The 21,227-nt window shown below is 48.4% G+C and overlaps 3 protein-coding genes across 5 annotated transcripts in view; 1 reads left to right on the forward strand and 2 right to left on the reverse strand.

Moving 5' to 3' along the window:
* clcn1b (chloride channel, voltage-sensitive 1b) overlaps positions 1-5,123 on the reverse strand; it is an 18,662-nt gene extending 13,539 nt beyond the window's left edge. The window contains exon 1 of the mRNA XM_084668796.1: positions 4,756-5,123. Coding sequence (XP_084524922.1) covers positions 4,756-4,806 — 51 coding nt within the window. The 5' untranslated portion in view covers positions 4,807-5,123. The remainder of the gene's footprint in view (positions 1-4,755) is intronic.
* Positions 5,124-6,650: 1,527 nt separating this feature from the next.
* Positions 6,651-15,109, reverse strand: casp2 (caspase 2, apoptosis-related cysteine peptidase). 3 transcript variants are annotated; one of them, XM_084668798.1, is made up of 13 exons: positions 14,506-15,109; positions 14,249-14,401; positions 13,959-14,129; positions 13,726-13,851; positions 13,318-13,644; positions 12,921-12,993; positions 11,037-11,128; positions 10,163-10,342; positions 9,691-9,819; positions 9,264-9,354; positions 8,841-9,029; positions 8,640-8,749; positions 6,651-8,473 (listed from the first exon to the last, which is right to left on the reverse strand). In XM_084668798.1, exons 2-13 carry the CDS (start codon positions 14,393-14,395, stop codon positions 8,339-8,341), a joined length of 1,770 nt encoding a protein of 589 aa, XP_084524924.1. In that variant the 5' UTR covers positions 14,396-14,401; positions 14,506-15,109; the 3' UTR covers positions 6,651-8,338. The 3 variants fall into 3 exon arrangements, with proteins under 3 accessions (XP_084524924.1, XP_084524925.1, XP_084524926.1); XM_084668799.1 differs by having other exon boundaries at positions 14,249-14,414; XM_084668800.1 differs by lacking the exons at positions 13,318-13,644; positions 13,726-13,851.
* Positions 15,110-15,944: 835 nt separating this feature from the next.
* Positions 15,945-21,206, forward strand: rap1gapl (RAP1 GTPase activating protein-like). The gene is made up of 19 exons (XM_084668801.1): positions 15,945-16,197; positions 16,355-16,408; positions 16,578-16,671; positions 17,064-17,099; positions 17,188-17,235; positions 17,545-17,742; positions 17,900-17,997; positions 18,091-18,169; positions 18,257-18,310; positions 18,441-18,524; positions 18,790-18,890; positions 18,982-19,111; positions 19,208-19,378; positions 19,502-19,573; positions 19,763-19,849; positions 19,990-20,145; positions 20,408-20,491; positions 20,601-20,632; positions 20,888-21,206. Exons 1-19 carry the CDS (start codon positions 16,127-16,129, stop codon positions 20,976-20,978), a joined length of 1,740 nt encoding a protein of 579 aa, XP_084524927.1. The 5' UTR covers positions 15,945-16,126; the 3' UTR covers positions 20,979-21,206.
* Positions 21,207-21,227: the final 21 nt, after the last annotated feature.

Genomic DNA, 21,227 nt, shown 5'->3' on the forward strand with positions numbered 1-21,227 from the left:
AGACATTCAGCCTCAGGTCACACTACCTGCTTGTCCATTCTCCTCGACAATCCCAAGATCTTCAGTGTGTCTGCAACTCCAGCCCCAGTGTTAGGACCACAAGACTAACAGCAACATGGGGGACAGGCGACAGACAAACCCGACAGGCACGAACATAAAAGAAGAAAGAACCTGCGCATCAACAGATGCGACGATTAGGCGAGGGGGGGATGGGCAGAGGAAGAGACGGTGGGAATAAGGGAGGGTGACAGCGTGGGAGCCAGAAAGGGTAATTTGTCAGGTGGAGATGTGCTCCATCCGTCAGCCTGAGAGTCCCTCAGTGTCACATGATGACCCCTTACAAAGTCCTCCACTGTCCAGGTACCCACTCGCTGCCCAGAGGCCTTGACTACCATGACATGCACTTGACTTGGTTTGTGCTGGTGAGGGGAGGGGTAGTTTTACTGAAAGGGGAACTGGTTAGGACACGTTATTTTAATACTGTTGGGATACGGAGCGGAGCGATGTCAGGGGGCCTAGACCAGCCAGCCGAATGTGGATCTAATGAGCTCTCAGAGAGAGAGACTCGGATAGAGTGATAGCTGCTAACAGATACAGAGAGGGAAGGGCATGGTGACTTTGAGAGTTAATTAAAAAGAAACGTCAAATTCCTGTTGTGAACATGAATGTGTATGAGCAACCTTGTGCAGGGTGCCCAACTCCTGTGTGTAAGTGTGTGTGCGTGTGTGTGTGTGTAAGTGTGTGAGTGACCCTAACCCTAAACATGCAACAGCAAAGAATTGTGTGGTGTATGAAAGTGAAGGTGTGTCTGTTTGTGTGTGTGTGTGTGTGTGTGTGTTTGAAGGTGTACAGTCAGCCCAAACAATATGGCATTGTACAGGACAGAAGGTTAATGATCAAATTTGACCCAATCATTGATGGACAGAAAGAGATTAGGACACACACACACACACACACACACACATTCAAGCTGCTTTCTCATACACCGAAGGCAAACAATTCATTTATCTTGTCAGAAAGTAAACACTCTCGCACCCTTTACAGGTGAGAGATAGAGAATCCAAATAAACTATACAGTACATCGCTATGCTGTCTCTTTCACCAAAGACTGACACAAGTGGGAATCCTCATATGAAAAATGTACACATATTAAATGACCAAAATGAATGAAACAATTCATGGCTCCAACCGCAGAAATCCAAGAGATAATGCATGCCTATAAACAGTGAGGTGACATGCATTCTTCCAAATGGGTCAATCAATCAATCCTATGTTGATCAAGAGAGAGATACAATCGACAAGCGTAGACAAGCGTATCAAGATTACCTTACCAGAATCTGGTCTACATTCAACACTGTCTCAAAAGTGTTGATGCGTTCCCTCATCATTCCTCCTCTGAGGCCCAGTCCACTTCTTCTCTTTCCTTTATGATACTCCTCCTTTTCTCCGATCTGTTTCTTCCTGTCATTTAGGATGTCAGACTGTACCTGGGCTCCCTGCCCTGCCCAAGGGGAGGGTTAGACAGTGTGCTCTCTCTACAGGCACACACACACACACACATGCAACCACACACATACACAGGTACATACGTCTGTCCACACACACACACTCACACACACACCAGGAGGAAGGGCCAGAGGTTAATACAGACACTTGGCTTGACAATAACTTGTCAGCAGCTTTTAATTCTGCAGGGTGGATTCCATGAGCCTGCTAGTCAGCCAGTCAGCCAGTCAGTCAGTCAGCCAGTCAGTCAGCCAGGAAACTCCAGGCAGCCAGTCCAGGACCATTCATCCTGACTGAACCAGCCGTTCAAGGGCAGGCAGACTGTTTGTATGGTATGAATGTGAGACTGTGATTTAATACCAGGAAGTGGTGCCATGACAAGCCCTACTCCTGTGTGTTCAGTGTTCAAGGCATTCACTTTGTTGTGACTGTAAATTCACAGCACTGCTTGTGTAGCATGGATATGAACAGGTGCTTGGTCAGGAAGGTTTGGTGCACCAAAGTATTTGACCGTAATTACAAGTGGTAAGGAGTCAGATGGCTGAGCGGTGAGGGAGTCGGGCTAGTAATCAGAAGGTTGCAGGATTGATTCCCTGCCGTGCCGAATGACGTTGTGTCCTTGGGCAAGGCACTTCACCCCACTTGCCTCGGGGGGGAATGTCCCTGTACTTACTGTAAGTCGCTCTGGATAAGAGCGTCTGCTAAATGACTAAATGTAAACGACCAAGGCTCTAACTGGCATTACACTTCCATGTTTCACTGAATCATCCATGTTCCAACACAGCCCTTACATGACATGTGTGTTCATAGTGAAAGCACACTCCAGAACAACAGAGATTGTCTCTCCCTCTCTCAAAACAACCTCACCTCCGTCTCCTACCCTTCCTCTGCCCTTTTATTTCACCCCCCTCTCCCGACCCTCAAATTTCCCCTCTCACTACCACAGTCCCTTTCCCCCTCCCTCCCCCCCTTTGGTGCAACCTTACTCGGGGTTAAATTTAGCACCAGTGAGACCCAATGATCACTGACACAATTCGGCCCACTGCAACAACACCGCCATCCCATTTTCTCTTTGTTTATCTCTGTATCTATCCTATCCTTATCCATGGAACACATCTCGCATTCTACTGTGGAACGTTGGACCAAAAAAACATTCCTTTCCATTATCTCAATGTAAAGATGTGTTCCATTAACATGGAGCATGAGAGACAGATGCAGTCCAGTTTTACCTGAAGGCTTTTTTACGTCCAAAACCACAAGTCTCACACAGACTCACAAGTGCACACGCACACTACATCGTCACGAGGTTTTAGCGGGTCTGCACATCCTTAGGGGTCACTTCTGTCTCCTTCAGGTCAGAGGCCAACCACTGTTGTGTGACCTGGGAGTGACACACAACATCCTTGTGGCTACAGTTGCTAGTCACAAGAGCACGGCCACACCAATTCATCTGAAAGGCTTTGGCCTGCGAACCCAGACATGTTACTTAGTGAAATCCTACTCGTTGTGTTGTGGTCCTGATTAATAAATAATCAGAGTAACGTCAGCGCTCAGATATTAACAGCTCTCCACACTCCCTCCCTAGCCTTTTGTGAGTGATAATTTCACTGTGTAGTCTGCCCACACACACACACACACACCCACCCACAAACACTCACTCACACAGAGTCCATCATAGCTATCATACCTGTGTGATAGATGTATGTCTGAGTAACTCCAGAGGAGAAACATTAAGTCTGTAAATAGTATGACTAATTGAGATTTTCTTATTTTTATCTGACCTCCGCTCCATGGAGCGCGGGCTGGGGTTAGGGATTCGCCTTGGGCATGCATCCATCTCCTCCCAGAGACGGAGGGAGGGAGTGGAAGAAGGGCGCTATTGACACTATCTCACCTCCCCTCCACACTTTCTCACTCACACACTGCGCCAACACTCAGACTACTCTTGCCCCTCCCTCCCTCCCTCCCTCCCTCCCTCCCTCCCTCCCTCCCTCCCTCCCTCCCTCCCTCCCTCCCTCCCTCCCTCCCTCCCTCCCTCCCTCCCTCCCTCCCTCCCTCCCTCCCTCCCTCCCTCCCTCCCTCCCTCCCTCCCTCCCTCCCTCCCTCCCTCCCTCCCTCCCTCCCTCCCTCCCTCATCACCGTGCAACATGCAGTATCCAACTTTATTACAATCTATGGAAGATCAACAGCATCTCATTCTAGATCGACAGCTAAACAGGTGGATGGGGAAATACACGATGACATCATGAAATCCCAGGTGTTTGAGCAGATTGAGGGAGGCTGTGGTTCAGGGGGGTCAAACACGAATCGCAAGGTTGGTGGTTCGAGCCCTGACTCTTCCTGGCCATGTGTTGAAGGGCCAGACTCTGAACCACGAGCTGCTCCTGATGTTCACTGAGCATGCTCAGAGTACTGAACATGGCCGCTCTGCCACGTCGCAGAGGCAAAACATTTCAAGCGCTTTGAGTGCCGCTGAGGTAGAAAAGCGCAATATAAATGCAGTTGGTTTACCATAAGGAGATCGAGTGACCCATGACTTCCTCGTGAGAGGGCTGATGTTGTATAAATACATGGAACCTTGGTACTCAGGTTTCCAGAGTTCAGGACCTACATACATGAAAACAGCAGTTGCTTTACAAGACCTCTATCTGGGAAACCTGGACTCACAGGAAGAGGAGTCACCGATGAATCAGGACAACCGGAGGGTCGCAAAGATGATCGTGAACTGACCAGCAGAGAGGGAGGATGAAGAGGGAGGATGAAGAGGGAGGATGAAGAGGGAGGATGAAGAGGCGCCCGTACGTGTGACGGTCAGGGGAGCGTCCCTCTGAGAACACGCTGTTGGCCACCACTACAAGGCCGGCTCCCATGAGCAACAATACCACAGACTTCCAAGAAGTCCTTAAACACCGTTATCGTCGAATCAGACAACAATCCCCCGAGGCACAGCAGAACACGAGGTACGGGAAGGTAGGACACGGAGAGGTAGCTAGATGAGAACAGGAGGGATGTGTTCATATGAGACACGTTCATGAGAGATGAACAGACAAACACAATCGTGGAAAGACGGAGAGGGAGTGACCAACCACAGACCACACAAACGGACTGACGAGATGTGAAAGATAGAAACGAAAAGGGGTTCAGAAGAACGAGAGACGTGAAAAAGAGAGGCGTGTTTGGAAGGAGAAGCCTTATAGACGGGCAGGCAGGCAGGCAGGCAGGCAGGCGGAGTGATATATAGAGACCTACCAGGGTCTGCTGGTATCTCAGAGCCTTCCTTTGCGACGCATCTGCAGCCATCGACTCGCTGTCACTGACCCAAAAATAACCCCGTTGGACGCTTCAGCATTTCAACCCGGGCAAGCAACACCGCGCTACACACTCTCACACACACATCTGCTCTTTCAAAGCAAACACACACACCAAAGCAAAAACACACATCAAAAAATAAAATAAAACTTCTAAAGAAAAGCGGTTTAGGGCACGGAGACAGAAGCGTCTTTAGAAATGGTCTACTCCAGATGACCCAGTCGGACAGTCAGACGGTTCTGGACGGCCGGCCGGACGGAGACTCCAGTACAGCGATATGATGAGGCCGCGACGGTCTCTGCTCTTTCCTTTATTAGAACTGCAGACACCTCATAACACACAGACCCCCCCCCCCCCGCCCCAATCACACACACACGCCGGGGCTCACGCTAATGACACACAAACACACACACACAGACCCCGTTGCCCTTAGCAGCACCCGGGAGATGTAGCGGGACGATTCACTCGTGTTTTTGGGGATGGGGTGTTCTTGTGTAGACAGGGGTGAATGTGCAACGGGGGGCAGGTGCCGCCCCCCGGACCCCCCCCCCCGCCCCCCACAGGGTAGCCCCTGCAACGTGAGGAGGGAGGTGCACATGACACCAGCCTGACAAGTCTCACCTCATCGGCCAATGACGCAACTCTGTCCCCACCAAAACCCTCTCACATGCCCCCAGGCATCAGTCCTGTCCAAACATCTCACCCTTCACGGGGTAAAGAGGCTCCCAACATGCCCAGGCTCTCGTGGAAGCCCCTCTGGGAGGGGACGGGGGGGGGACGGGGGGGTGAGCTCGTCACTCTCTGTGCTGCTGAGTCCCATCCAGCCTCTCTCCCATCTGCAGGTGCGGACGCCGAGGCCGTGGCCTCTAACGGCCTCTCCGGGGATCACGAGAGGAGGCCGAGTGAGTCTAAAGACAGGGGGGGGGGGGGAGGATCCTCGCACCCACACCTCCTCACTCCTCTGGATTCCCATTACCTCCTAATAAAACACTCAGTCAAAGCTCCACATTAGAGGGCTTCAGACTGTCGGTGTGCCCCCTGGGTCGACAGGATATTCCTGCCGTACGAAGGATCTTAGCGTGGACTTGCAGGAGGCCCCTCCCCTGGTGTCCCTCTGATAAGACAGACGGCAACACGCTAACCACCCAGAGCCAGTCTGGGACAATCCCTTTAACCCTGCCCTGCTTTGCGGTTCACACACCACCGCATAACAGCCTAATCTCTCATGGCAGGCCAGCGAGAAATGTGTCACTCCAAGCGACGGGGAGAGTGTGTGTGTGTGTGTGTGTGTGTGTGTGTGTGTAGAGAGAGAGCGTGTGTGAGTAGAACGATTATGGACAGCTGGCTTGGGCTTGATGTAACACACGGAGAACGTTATCAGAGTTGGTGGCCTGTCTGCAAGGGGTCCTGTCGTGGCTTGGATAGCCCTGAGGCTAGCGGAATCCCAGATATACTATACCAGCGCACTGAGAGAGCTGGGGTGTACAGGGCGTACACAGACACACACACACAGCAACAAGAACCAAGATGTAGTCAAGTATATCATGTGTAGTATACATGGGTACACTATGTGTGGAGTCAGGTGGCTGAGCGGTGAGGGAATCGGGCTAATAATCTGAAGGTCGCCAGTTCGATTCCTGGCTGTGCCAAAGTGACGTTGTGTCCTTGAGCAAGGCACTTCACCCTACTTGTCTCAGGGGGGAATGTCACTGTACTTACTGTAAGTCACTCTGGAAAAGTGCGTTGACTCAATGTAAATGTAATACTTTCACAGAGACACTGTCTCTACCTCTCAATAATTAAAAAAATACATAAAAATGATACAACACATTCAATTTCAGTAAAAAAAACAAAACATTTATTGTGTTGAACATTTTGGCAGTCTTTGTTATTGACAACACGTTTAGGTCCCTCCCCACCTCACAGCTTGGCAGTAAAGACGACCCCCTCGGCAGAGCTGATCTCTGATCAGTTGTGCATTGTTCCTTTTAATGAAGAGGGCTGAGGTCTGATGAAGGAAGGCTGACCTCACACATGTGCATAAGGGAAACGTCTATCGAGATTCGTGAACAACAACCACGCCTTTCTCTTGCTGTGATTGGATGGATGACACGTCAATCAATACTGCTCCAATAGTATCCACTCTTGTCTACAACACTGTTGTACGAACACTTGCTTGTCTGAAGGCTTCAGAGAAACGTCAATATTGCTTGTACACTTGCGAGGTGATACTTCTGCACACCAACCACCGTTCACTGTACATAAACATCTCGGGTTACTCCTCGTTCTCTATGGCACAGGTCCCGACTGAGACTTGCATATAAAAGCATTTTTTTATACTATAGGAAGACATGGAACAAAATAGCTTTTGACATCAATGTATGTACTGTATTACATTTTGCTATGCGGCCGGCAAAGCCTTGTAAATCTAGCCAGGTGAAGAGCTTCCAGTCACGCAGACTGAAGGCTCTCTGCGGATCAGGGAGGGGTCAACACAGGGGGAGTAATATTAGGTGTCGAGTTGGTGTAAAGGTCATAGTTTATAGGTTGGTGACCCCTGCACTCGCACCACATGCACCAGGCGACACCCCCTGGGAGGAGGAGGGGGGGGGGAGTTGTCCCCCAACACCGGAGGTAACCGGTTCTGACCGTGAAGGACAGAAGAGTTCTAACGCCAAAACACGTTCTGATGAAGTGGCCCCATCAGCCTTGGAACAAGTGGTTCTCTCCCATTGGTCGGCTAAACTATCCTGTCGCAGCTGACAGCCGAGACAGCCTATCCTGTGGCAGCGGTCGTCCGAGGGTTGTCTAGGAGACGAGGTGCTCAAGTCTGTTTTTCTCTACAGCTGCATTAACAAATCACACGACACACTACCCCCACACTGCCCCCTGGCTGTGAAAGGCAGGTAAGACAAGCGAATGCTGCAGTGTTCTTTCTTAGCATTTGACAATAAAACATTCTTTTTTTTTAAATATACAAAAACAGAGAATTGCCTTTAGAATTCATGTAAAATAGGCATTCCAAAAGGTAAGATAACAAAAATAAAGTACAATTAAAAAAAAGATAAAAATAGATGCATGTATAAACCTTTCAAAGAAGTTTGGTAAGAAATAAAAGGTGACACTCAAATAGAGCTTCCGATGATCAAAAAGAACATTTCACAGAATTATAATTCCATAACTGGCATTGATACAAATGTGAGTAAGATTGCTGAAAGGAACTGAGGCTGTATATGTTGCATGCTGATTACCTCCATGTCCATTACCAAGGACATGTCGAACAACAAAATCTTGTTCTTATTTCCAAGAGCTGGTGTTTTGGGGTTTGTGTAGGGGCAGATGGAGTGTGTGTGTGTGTGTGTTTTGGGGTTTGTGCAGGGGGAGATGGAGTGTGTGTGTGTGTCTCCGTTTGCACAGCAAATATGAATGAACAAACCCTCTGTGTGGGAATGTGTGTGTGTCTGAGAAGGGTTGGAATGTGCGAGTGTGTTTGGCAGTAGTACGAGTGGAATGTGTGCGTGTGTCAGTAATGTGGGTGGTACTTGGGGAACAGGTAGAGGTCTTTGCAGAGGGAGCTGGTAAACTCGGACATCTCTTTGCAGCGATGGTGGGGTGTTCCGGGGGCGTAGCCCTCTCTCTCCTTGATGCGCCCGTTCACCTGAAGCACGCAGCCAGGACGCAGGGAGGAATACAACCACACACACATTACAATCCACACTGGAAGAGTAGGGATACGTCAGTGTCCGAGAGCTTCAAACACAGGGTCCATCCTGCCTTCCACAGAGGTCAGTGACCACTGTGTGTGTAAGTGTGTGTGTGTGTACCTGCACCATGATGTCAGAGAGGTGTGTGTCTCTGGCCCGGAGTCGAAGTGCTGTGTTGAGTTCCTGGATGAACCAAGAGCCTCTCTTGGTGTTCCTCATAGCAGCCGTGCCTGTAGGGGGGAAAACCACACATTTCAGTACTCACTCTCACACTCTCTCGTTCTCTCACCCCCACACTCTCTCTCTCTCTCTCTCTCTCACCTTTGAGGGAGGCGTAGCCGCAGATCATGTCGGAGCGCTGGGGCAGTTTGACCCTCAGCCTCCCCCTCTCCTCCCTCCGCCTGCCGTCTCCATCCCCCTCTCCCTCCCTCCCCGCGTCCCTCTGTTCACAGCCAGGGGACGAGGTCCGGCCCGGCCCGTCCAACTGCTCCACGCCACAGTCCATCTCCTCTGACGAGAGAGAGAGACAGAGAGCGAGAGACAGAGAGAGGGGGGGGGGGGGGGGTGAGGGGAGGAGGACAGCAGGAGAAAGAGATCATTACTAAAAAGGGATAGGAAGAGAGAGGGGATAGAGGAAAAGAGAGGTTGAGGAGGACAGGAGAAGAGAGAGAGAGAGCTGAACTAAAGACAAATGGGGAAAGAGAGATGGAAGAGAAACAAGGCAGAAGAGTTTTGGCCGCTCACCTCCTCTACATGCCTGGATGAAGAACATCTTGGGCTTGTTCTGTAGCAGAGGGCAGTGGGCGTTATCAAAGGCCTCAAACACCCAGTCCAACTGAGAGAGACAGAGAGAGAGAGACAAAGAGAGAGAGACCGAGAGAGAGAGACAGATATTTGAATAGCACTCTTAACTGAACATGGTGATTTTCTTATCTGACAACTTCAAAACACACACACTCTCTCACATACTCTCACACACACTCTGTCGCTCTCTCTTTCTCGCTCTCTCTCACACACTCTCTCTCTCTCTCTCTCTCTCTCACACACACACACACACACACACACACTCTCTCTCTCGCTCTCTCTCACACACTCTCTCTCTCGCTCTCTCTCTCTCTCTCTCACACACTCTCTCTCTCTCTCTCTCTCTCTCTCTCTCTCTCTCTCTGACCGGCAGCAGCTCTCCGTCTGTGCCGTACACCGCTCCCTCCACGCCGTGAGACAGCAGACACAGAACACTGCTGTCCATGTTCCCATGGTCCTGCTGCCGGCCAAACGCCTCGATGCACAGCTTCATGTCCTACAGACACAGAGGGAGAGAGAGACAGGCATGGGGAGAGAGAGACATGGGGAGAGAGAGACATGGGGAGAGAGACATGGGGAGAGAGAGACATGGGGAGAGAGAGACATGGGGAGAGAGACATGGGGAGAGAGAGACATGGGGAGAGAGAGATATGGGGAGAGAGAGACATGGGGAGAGAGACATGGGGAGAGAGAGATATGGGGAGAGAGAGACATGGAGGGGGCGGGAGGGAGAAAAATCAGTGTCACAGATTCACAGCTTTGTGTCACTTCCTATGGATCCTAATACCATAATCCAGGTAAGGTGAACATGCTGGTGTGTGTGTGTGCGTGCACCTTACCTGAGCGGTCAGGTCTCTCTGGACCGTGACCTGGTACTCCAGCTCAGTGAACACCTTCCGCAGCACCTCCTCGTCCACCTCGCCCCCCTTGCGGGTGTCCAGGTCCGGGGCGGAGGCCTCGAACACCGTGTTACTGATGACCAGGGCCAGCCCCCGACTAGAGGACACCATGGGGTAGGCCTGCACAAGGGACCGCAGGGTGGAGGGAGAAGAACAGGGAGGAGGCGGTGAAAGATTCAAAGGGTGGGGGGAGGAGGGGAGACAGTGGTTACCATGACAGGCATCTGCTCACACTTTTGCTAGTTTGCGTCGTCTTTTGTCGTGGCGTTCTTCAGTCCCCTGCAGCGCAGCCCCAGCGGTGAGTCAGTTCTAACGAGGGAGTGGTTTTACAGCACACTCAGCATGTGGGGAGGGGGGGAAGTCACACACACACTGCCTGTCGCGCACACACACACACACACACACACACACACTGCCTGTCGCGCACACACACACACACACACACACACACTGCCTGTCGCGCACACACACACACACACACACTGCCTGTCGCGCACACACACACACACACACACACTGCCTGTCGCGCACACACACAGAGGAGCAGTAGGGGAAGGCACGCTCCACCCTCGGGAGAGAGGTGGATGTATCTTTGTGGGGACGCTGTAATCAGCTTCTACAAACAAACCAATCACCTACTGCTGGGCCGGAGCCTAGCTGCACCATCTGGTGCTGCCAAGGCAGTCGAAACAAGCCTAGCAGAAGGGGGTGTGACTGTGTGATGTTCGGACTGTGTGTCGTGTGGCGCGGAGATCACTGTCCCTGACATCAGGTAACACAGGCAGATGGTCATGGGTAAAAAGAGGTTCTGTACCTGCTGGTAGTGAGAGAGGTAGAAGTCTGGAGTGCAGGGGAGGACCGGGGTGGTGATGGGGCTGTCTGCATCCAGACACATCTCCACAGACTCTGCGAACACACAGAGAGACGCTGTTACACACAGTGAGACGCTGTTACACACAGTGAGACGCTGTTACACACAGAGAGACGCTGTTACACAAAGTGAGAGGCTGTTACACACAGTGAGAGGCTGTTACACACAGTGAGAGACTGTTACACACAGTGAGAGACTGTTACACACAGTGAGAGACTGTTACACACAGTGAGAGACTGTTACACACAGCGAGAGGCTGTTACACACAGTGAGACGCTGTTACACACAGTGAGACGCTGTTACACACAGTGAGACGCTGTTACACACAGTGAGAGGCTGTTACACACAGTGAGAGACTGTTACACACAGTGAGAGACTGTTACACACAGTGAGAGACTGTTACACACAGTGAGAGACTGTTACACACAGTGAGAGGCTGTTACACACAGTGAGAGACTGTTACACACAGTGAGAGACTGTTACACACAGTGAGAGACTGTTACACACAGTGAGAGGCTGTTGCACACAGTGAGAGACTGTTACACACAGTGAGAGACTGTTACACACAGTGAGAGACTGTTACACACAGTGAGAGGCTGTTACACACAGTGAGAGACTGTTACACACAGTGAGACGCTGTTACACACAGTGAGAGGCTGTTACACACAGCGAGAGACTGTTACACACAGTGAGACGCTGTTACACACAGTGAGAGGCTGTTACACACAGTGAGAGGCTGTTGCACACAGTGAGAGGCTGTTACACACAGTGAGAGACTGTTACACACAGTGAGAGACTGTTACACACAGCGAGACGCTGTTACACACAGTGAGAGACTGTTACACACAGTGAGAGACTGTTACACACAGTGAGAGACTGTTACACACAGTGAGAGACTGTTACACACAGCGAGAGGCTGTTACACACAGCGAGAGACTGTTACACACAGTGAGAGACTGTTACACACAGTGAGACGCTGTTACACACAGTGAGAGGCTGTTACACACAGTGAGAGGCTGTTGCACACAGTGAGAGGCTGTTACACACAGTGAGACGCTGTTACACACAGTGAGACGCTGTTACACACAGTGAGACGCTGTTACACACAGTGAGAGGCTGTTACACACAGTGAGAGACTGTTACACACAGTGAGAGACTGTTACACACAGCGAGACGCTGTTACACACAGTGAGACGCTGTTACACACAGTGAGAGGCTGTTACACACAGTGAGAGGCTGTTACACACAGTGAGACGCTGTTACACACAGTGAGACGCTGTTACACACAGCGAGAGACTGTCACACCTATGTTATACACGACATGATGTTCATAACTCTATGCCCTGTGAGAACGTCTGAAAACATTTCCAGAACAGGTAGAAGCCCTGGGCCTCGTTCAAGTTCCCTACATATCTTAGCAACGTTTTAGCCTTTGATGCAATGTCCATTGTTTATTGTTAGCAGGTTGTGTGAAAACACTTGTGAATGAGTCACCAGGGTGTGTCTGAAGGTGGCTAACTGCACCACAGCAGCTGCTAGCTCACTTCCCACGCTGATAAGGTTAGATAAACAGAACAGTTTAACACTTTACTTAACTCCGATAACATTAACTTAACACAAACTGCAATCCTTCTTCAAGATGTCTTGAAGTGCATTCACAAAACAACACATAGAACGTGTGAATCCAATCCCATTTCTCTCCTCCCATTGGACGACCACAGACACTCCCTCGTCCTAACTGCTTCCCACATCGTCATGGAGACTGACAAATATTATGAACCAGACTAGTGCGATGGTGAATGTAACCCAGATTGCAGCTCTACATACCATGTGTCCTTGCTCGTTTGGCTGCGAACCCTCCTTCCTGAGTAGAAAGTGGGAAGGGAGAATCCAGCAACCTCTGATGGGGGAAAAACATGAAGAAAAGACATTATTACTAAACCCTATCTGAGGAAACTCAATTTGGCCCAAATGCAAAGTGAACCGTAAACAATGCATGACTTGTAGCATAATAACTGACCAATAAGGTTTGGATGTACAGTACCAGTCAAAAGTTTGTCCAAACTGTTGACTGGTACTAAACTCAAGAACCACTTGTTGTGGATGTGTCCATGAGGCGTGAACAGAACATTAACAAAAAGCAGAACTAGACGCTCTGCATCTCGTCTGTGTGTCTGTGTACCTGTAAAGCCTGATCTAAAGCTGGGTGTGACATGTGACTCACCTCCCTCTCCTCCTCTCTTCTCCCTCTCTTTCTCCCCTGTCCCTTCCTGCCCCTCTCCTCACTGTCTGCGAGTGTCTCTCTCTCCTCACTGTCCGCGAGTGTCTCTCTCTCCTCACTGTCTGCGAGTGTCTCTCTCTCCTCACTGTCTGCGAGTGTCTCTCTCTCCTCACTGTCTGCGAGTGTCTCTCTCTCCTCACTGTCTGCGAGTGTCTCTCTCTCTGAACACTCAGGGCTGTCGCAGTGGAAGGCTTGCGCTGGGGTGGTTCCAACACTGCCCACCTCACAGTCCTCCTCTCTGTGTCGCTCTAGCGCCTGAGAGCTCTGTACCTGCACAGCACACAGAGTCAGAAGTGAGAGGGTCTGTGGACAGTGTCTGGAAGCAGCAGCAGGGTCGGGTGAGGTGCTCACCTCTCTCTCACTGTCCACATCTCTCTCAGTGTCTCTCAGCCTCTCTGGGGTTTGCGTGACCAGGCAACACTGGCTCTCTTGCTGTGTCTCGCTGCTTGTCACTGTCTCTATCTCTGCCTGGGGGCCCTGGAAGAGCCAAGCGCAGCCTGAGGAAGGCGCTGGAAGGGCTGCTGTAGGATAGCATGACTGTGTGGTGTGGTCAGTGGGGCCAGGGGGGTTCAGTGGAGCATTACCTTCGAGTCAGCCTCCCTGCTGTCGCTCTCTGAGAACTCGGTGAGAAGGGCAGACAAGTGATGCTGTTCAGTGTCCTTCAGAGCAGAGCAGAAGCTGCTGAAGGCACGCGGTCCTCGTTTAGGCAGGAGAGACAGCAGATGATAGCTTCGCTTCTGAGATGTTTTCTCCACCTAGCATACATAGAAGAAAGGCCGTTAAGAAACAATGTGACGCAATGAAGAGCATTCTTCGTCACACGGAAGAATCGTGATATTTGCCTGGATCAAGGAAACATGATTTTGAAACATACCAAGATACTCTCTGCCATGCTGTCAGTTAGGATCTCGTCTGCTGTCAGTGACTGAACGAGCAACTCGTCCACCACCATCTCTTTACTGAGAATAACGGAGCGCTTCCGAAGCGCCTTCTTATCCCGTTCCTGCATGCCTCCCAACATTGTCCTCTGTGACAAAGTACTTAGTAAAAAATGTGTGAAAATCATTCCCTGATTATTTAATGCATTAAATGGTCAGACAACCGCTTGTAGCCGTCAATCGGTCTTCTTACCTTGAAGTAGTTTGACTTGACAACAGAATGGATGTTGAACGAGGTTTTGAAGTTGAAAAATTATCCTTAAATGCTAACTGCTTTACCGCTAATAGCTCTTTTTTTAGTAGTCACGGCGCAGGTAGTTGTTGGCTATTTAGCAGTCAATGTCAAGTTCTAGAGTATTGTTAGTGTAAAGCAGTTCACACATGTCGAGACGAGAGGATAGCTACAGCTATGATATAACCAGCTGATCGCCAGATATTCGTCTAAAACAGTTAGCTACATTGAATCGCGCAAAATTACACAACCTAATGTGTATTAGAAGTTGTACTGCAAGCAACCAGCCTACGGTAACTATCGTAGTAGTTTTGTGGTCAGTACTAGCTGGCTAATTAGCGATCTTAAGCTAGCTACGTTGATGCTAACGTCTGACCGATCTCCTTGCCGCAAAAAAAAACCCAACTTAGCTACTTTCAAGAAAGACTTGCTTGCACTCCTCTGCATCAGACTAGCTAAAAACTAGCTTTAATGATAACTAGCTATGCATTGTTAGTGACCGTGCTAGCTACAAAATTAATGACAGCGTTCGGTCACACTTCCGCGCTTCCATGCAAAGCTTTGTTGTGGGTGTGGACGAGTTGCACTCTTTAGTGATTCGGCCAATGAGATCAGAGAATACGTGAGTGACGTTTCAAGCAGCTAATCTCTTACTAGTTGCGTGAAGGTCGTGTTTAGACATTTAAAATGAAAATTATTTTGAATTCAAATCTCTGTTTACAGCCAGTAATTAGCCAATTGATAAGAGGGGTATGCATGATCGACGTTGTTTGTGGTCTAATGGTCTAATGGTATCGGTTTTGAGAGGATAGCTTGTTATTGGAAGGAAATGCGGTAGGGGTAATTCAAAAAGTCCAGAAAATATATGAAACTCCCCTTTATTGCAGTGTGTCTTTTGTATATATTCCCGGCGGACTTTTATCTTTATCTGTTTTAGAGTTAAAGCACTGAACTACCAGTTAATATTATACATGTATTCGCGTCTAATAGATTAAACCTTTGTACACATATCCAACTATAATGTACTCTCCACCCTCTACACACACACACACACACACACACACACACACACACACACACAATTCCCCATTTCTACCCCTCCTCCACACTCCTGCTGTCTTGCTCCTCTCTCTCAGTGTGTGCTGTCAATAATTGATGATTCTTACTGACTCAAAGGGTAACAAGTCTGAGAGAAAATCTCTCATGCATTTCTTTATTTATTTCCCAAGTCTATCTTTACACTCTGCCAGTCAGCCAGACCACCACATGTGTTTATTAGAGCATGGCAATCGATGAAGTCCGCCCTCACCGTGTCTGTCTCAGGCGTCTATCAGGGGTTGTGGCAGTTAATCTTCTGTACTGGTGTTCCTGCGGCCCAGAGAGGGTTAATACTGCCTGTTTAGCTGACAGCAGGATAGAAGGAAGCAGAGAGAGAGATTAAATGAGGAAGAGGCAGGGGGCTGAGAGGAGGAGAAGGAGAGAGGGAGAGGGAGACAGAGTGAAAGAGTGAATTAATTCATCCCTCAGCAAACCCTAATTGACGCCGTAGCAAACTGGCACTCGCAAATATACACACAGAGCGATGGAAGGAGAGAGGAGAAACGAGAAGTTCTTCCACCGGAAGAGAAGTTCGACTTTTGGGGCATATGGAGAGTGAGTAAAAAAAACTGCCATATTGTCAACTGGTTGTCTCGTTTTTTTTTTTTATGTGAAAGTTAAACGGGCGGATTCAGGTCTTAAACATTCAAAGTAGTATTCATCATGTGTAATCTGTTTCTCTGTCACACCATGTATTGTCTGCTGTGAACAGTTCCCAATCCCCTGTTGACAGTGAGGACAGATTCATACGCGGGGATGACACACGGTCAGTAATTCTTCAATCACCTGTGTTTATCTTCCTCTGTGCTGGTGTGTTTTCATATCAAACCAATTCTCCCTTCATGGCATATTGGGGACGCTGTTATAACGAATGGTTTTTAATGGGTAGACATAATGAATTGCATTGCTTTCGTCTGTCAATGCACCTTCTGCAGCAGACAAGAAACTTTACAACCCAGCATTCTGGATGCTCTGGATTCTCCTTGCAGTGAGATCAAGCCTTTCCTTCCAGCTAACAGCAACCAAAGGGTAAAAACACACACCATCGCAGCCTAACATGCAAGCAATCATATTACATTTAGTCATTTAGCAGATGCTCTTATCCAGAGCGACTTACAGTAAGTACACGGACGTTCTCCCTGAGGCACGTAGGGTGAAGTGCCTTGCCCAAGGACACAACATCATGTAATCATGACATGCTTTGACCTTTCTACGAACTGTGCTAATGACATAGATTGTTGAATCAAACCATACGAAGACAGTGATACCATATATGTATTTCTGTCTTCACAATGCGGGAACATCCATGCGTCAGTGAGTGTCCTGTTCCTCTTTTCGTCCGAATGCTGGTTTCCCTCTTCATTTGTCTCACTCTGGTCGCCTCCCTGTCTGTCTTCTTGGCTCTGTGTTCATCGTTGCAGGTGACAGAACTGTTTGAGATCATTGAAAAGCTACAGGTTGGTACAGGACACTGCCCCCCTCAATAGTTTGGGAACGTAAGGTGAGGACGCATCCGTGTTCATTCATGTCCATCTTGTCCTTCAGGGTAGCAGGCTGGACGAACAACGCTGTGAGTTCCCCTTGCCTTTGAAGGTAGGTTTGTTGTTAGCAAAACTGTTTCATACAGTGAGAGTGTCTGTTGTCCAAAACCCTTTCGTCCATTCTAATGGTAATAATACCAGCATGACAAAGAAAAAAAAGGTTGGTGTCATCGTTTAACTTTGTTTCAATGTTAAACATGGCTTTCATTTAACAATATACTCAGACGTGTAAGAATATACTGTGTAGGAAGGTACTAAATTACTAATGTCATAAAAAAATACAACAATACAAACATAAATGTGAAGGAATATATCTCTACTAAACTAAATTAACCTTTACATCTTCTCACCTCTGTCTAAGTCTCATCTTTTAAAGATTAGTGGCGACCTGCCTCTAACCCTGCCTCCAAAAATGGGGGGTTATTGGATTGATCCTCCCCTGGAAAAATTTGCTGACATGAGCCCCACATGGTCACATCACGGACTGGACACAGACTCCTATGACATCATGGAAAGAGACAGCGAGGCAAAAATATACAACGATCTCTTTCGATCAAGAGTCAGTTCAGTGTTTGCACCGCACGTCTCGTCTTCATCACTTGAATTCATTTCTTACATTTCGACTGACAACCAGTGAATCTGCTTAGCCGATGGGCAATTCCCATGTGAAAGTCTTCTCTGTCTGTTTTTTTTTTAACGTATTCTTCCTCCGTCAGTATCATCTCTCGTTCACGGCACTGGATCCCTCCTTAGGGCCCCTGGTTCTCTCTGTGTGTTTGGAGGAAGAGGACAAACGACTAAGAGTCATACTGAGGTCGACTTTGACTCCATTACATTCCCTTAATACGGCACAAGCTCTATGTAACACATCGTAACCACTGATTTATGCTCTGAATGTCCAACACAGAATGAAGGAATGCTCTTTGCATGGAGTTTTTTCTGTCTGTCTCTTCTCAAACATCCCCTCGGCTGTGGAGCTGGCCAGGGTATGCTTCATACTCTAGACTTCAAGCACTATAAACTATAAACAACCGGTTGATACGTTCACTGTATTTTACTTTCATATTTTACAGATGCTGTGTGAGAACGTGGCCGTTCCCAGATTTGAGGTGGTGAGCTATCTCAAGGTGCTGCTTCTCTGATTCTTTTAGATTCTTCTTATGTCGCTCGGAATATTGTTTTTCTTTTACGGATCGTCTTTCTCTCTTACCGTCTCTCTCTTTTCCTCTTTCATCCCTCTTTATCTCTGTCGGCCAGGCTCCAGAGCTCATTACAGCATTTGATGAACACCGGGTGTCTCCCAATTTCAAATTTGGCATCTTGTATCAGAAGGAGGGGCAGGTAAGCAGCTACTACGCAGGGGAATGTGGGTGGGAAGTAAAATAAGTGCCATTTACACCTCTTCCAGGATACATATTACATACCAGACTCTCTCTCTCTTTCTCTCTCACTTCTATATCTCTCTCTCTTGCGCTCTCTCTCTCTCTCTCTCTCTCTCTCTCTCTCTCTCTCTCTCTCTTGCGCTCTCTCTCTCTCTCTCTCTCTCTCTCTCTCTCTCTCTCTCTCTCTCTCTCTCTCTCTCTCTCTCTCTCTCTCTACATTCCAGCTCACTGAGCAGGATATACTCAGTAACAATGAGGAAAGTGAAGAGTTTCAAGACTTCATCTCAGTCTTGGGAGAGACAGTAAAACTCAAGGGATTCACCGGGTAAATCTTGAGTTCTCTTTTACGAGGCGATGACCCATACATGGTGTCAGACCAGATGTGGTCGACTGACGATCTTCTCACCTCTCGCCAGATTCCGAGGAGGTCTGGATGTTTCTCACGATCAGACAGGAAGTCATACCGTGTTCACGTCCTTCCACGGTAGAGAAGTCATGTTTCACGTTGCAACCAAGCTGCCCTACACAGATGGGGATCCCCAGCAGGTCAGCGTGAATGGGACCCCTTTAAACTAAGGTCATCATCACCTCCATCTCAAGTATTGTTTTGAGGTAGTGAACATATCTAACCCCACTACACAGCTGCAGAGGAAGAGGCATATAGGCAACGACATTGTTGCTCTGGTCTACCAGGAGGGCCAGACCCCCTTTCTGTCTGATGTCATCAGCTCCCACTTCCTGCACTGCTTCCTGGTGGTCCGGAGGGTCTGGAAGGGCGAGGGGGACGAGGCAGGAAAGGGAGGAGGGTTCCAGGTGAGTAAAATAGAAAGAGCACAAGCCCCAATCTTGACCGCCCGCCCTCCCTCCTTGCTCTGGCTCTGCTGAATGTCTTTTATTCAGACCAGGAAAACATGTGTTCTTACTCCTGGTTTCCAGGTGTCAGTAACTGCCAGAGAGGATGTGCCACCCTTTGGCCCCGCCCTCCCAGATCCTCCAATTTTCAAAGATGTGAGAAAAACGACATAACATATCTATATCATATCTATATCACATCACAGGCATTGTCTGCAGAGGTCAAAGTTCTACACCCAAATGTGGAGGCCTAAAGGCTCAGATGTTCAGTGCAGATAAAAAGGAAAGTATGAAGAAGAACATTCGAACCATGTCCAACCAAGCCTATGTTTATATGTCCTGCAGCGGTCGATCTTACGAGAGTTCCTTCTAACAAAGCTGATCAACGCAGAGATCTCCTGCTACAAGGCCGAACAGTTCAGCCGACTCGAGGTGCGCACAACAGCGACACGACAACCACACTGCATCCTACACGCGATCCTCGAATGTCCAATTATCTTTCCCCTCTTCTTTTTTTTCCCCCCTCTTCTTTTTTCTTTCCCCTTTTCCTCCCTTCTTCCGCTCCCGTCCAGCTGCGTACTCGTTCCTCTCTTCTGGAGGGGCTGCAGGCAGAACTCTCCACACGCTCCCAGTGCATGATGGGAGTTCCGCCGCTATCCTGCCTCCCGGCCTCTGAGGGGTTGAGGGGCGTGTCTGAGGGGAGCGGGGGATTCATAGAGAACTTCAAGGTGAACGTTTGAATTTTTTTTGAAGCTGAGAGAACTCTGGTTGGCCCTTTTAATCATCAATTTTACACAACTGAATATCAGCCACTGTGGCAAGAAGCATGTTTGTTATGACCCGTTTGCCATGACTTCTAGAACCCTGATTGTGTCATCACAATAGATGTGCATTCTAACACATACTCACAATTTGTCCCTCCTGTTATATGATGATATTTATGTTATCTGAGGTCATTATTTACTGTATATTCTTGTTGTTAATTTGTAGAGAGCCATAAGGGTTCGCAGTCATTCATTCGATACCCTTGGGGTACCTAAAAAAATTGGAGGAGTGGTGACACAGAAACCCAAGGTGTTGTAACCCTCCTCTACGTAACCGACAGACTGTCTTTCTGTGATATCTTTGTGTTTTATTTGTATAAAAAGTGAGCAGATATTTGACTTTAATCTTTTTTGGACAGAACGCCTATGTTTCAGAGAAAGATGGAGACAGGTAAGTCACACAAGCTCCTGAATGTCGCATTTTCAGACAGACAGACAGACAGACAGGCAGGCAGACATACAGACAAATGGACAGACAGACAGACAGACAGACAGACAAATGGACAGACAGACAGACAGACAGACAGACAGACAGACAAAGGGACAGACAGACACACAGATGGAGAGGCAGCAAGTAAAAAACTAACTAAACAGGAATCTTTTCTCCCTGTCATTAAGAAATAACCTTCATATTTTTGTATTTCAGCGAGTACAAGACTCCAGGATACACATTTCCTCTCATCGACGGCTTGAGCTCTGAGGTCAAAGGTCAAACTAGTCCTCAGGAGGACACCTAAACAGATATGACATCAGAACAACATGATGATGTCACTAAATAATCCCGGGTGGATGTTATAAATGTAAAAACTTGTGTGTAAATAGAATCAGTGTATAGTAAAACAAGAGTTTATGTAGATAATAATGAGCGAGTTTTGTGATGACAGTTATAATGGGTCATAAAACCTCCAATGCTATTAAACGGGGATGAATGTACGTTTTATCAAAAATAAATTATTGTTATTATTACGAGAAATAATGGCCTTCCT

The sequence above is a fragment of the Hypomesus nipponensis genome, chromosome 2 (assembly GCF_054491055.1).
Source record: "Hypomesus nipponensis isolate SF chromosome 2, ASM5449105v1, whole genome shotgun sequence".
NCBI classification, from domain to species: Eukaryota; Metazoa; Chordata; class Actinopteri; order Osmeriformes; family Osmeridae; genus Hypomesus; species Hypomesus nipponensis.

Bases quoted from the DNA above. Each gene is read 5' to 3' on its own strand.
- casp2 (XM_084668798.1), bottom strand. From the start codon at position 14,395: ATGTTGGGAGGCATGCAGGAACGGGATAAGAAGGCGCTTCGGAAGCGC. The intron at 13,645-13,725 runs GTGAGCACCTCA...TGTGCTGTGCAG, and splicing joins ATGTGGACAGTGAGAGAGAG to GTACAGAGCTCTCAGGCGCT. The intron at 9,355-9,690 runs GTCAGAGAGAGA...TGTCTCTCTCAG, and splicing joins CAGACGGAGAGCTGCTGCCG to TTGGACTGGGTGTTTGAGGC.
- rap1gapl (XM_084668801.1), top strand. From the start codon at position 16,127: ATGGAAGGAGAGAGGAGAAACGAGAAGTTCTTCCACCGGAAGAGAAGT. The intron at 16,409-16,577 runs GTCAGTAATTCT...CACCTTCTGCAG, and splicing joins ATACGCGGGGATGACACACG to CAGACAAGAAACTTTACAAC. The intron at 19,112-19,207 runs GTCAGCGTGAAT...CCCACTACACAG, and splicing joins CAGATGGGGATCCCCAGCAG to CTGCAGAGGAAGAGGCATAT.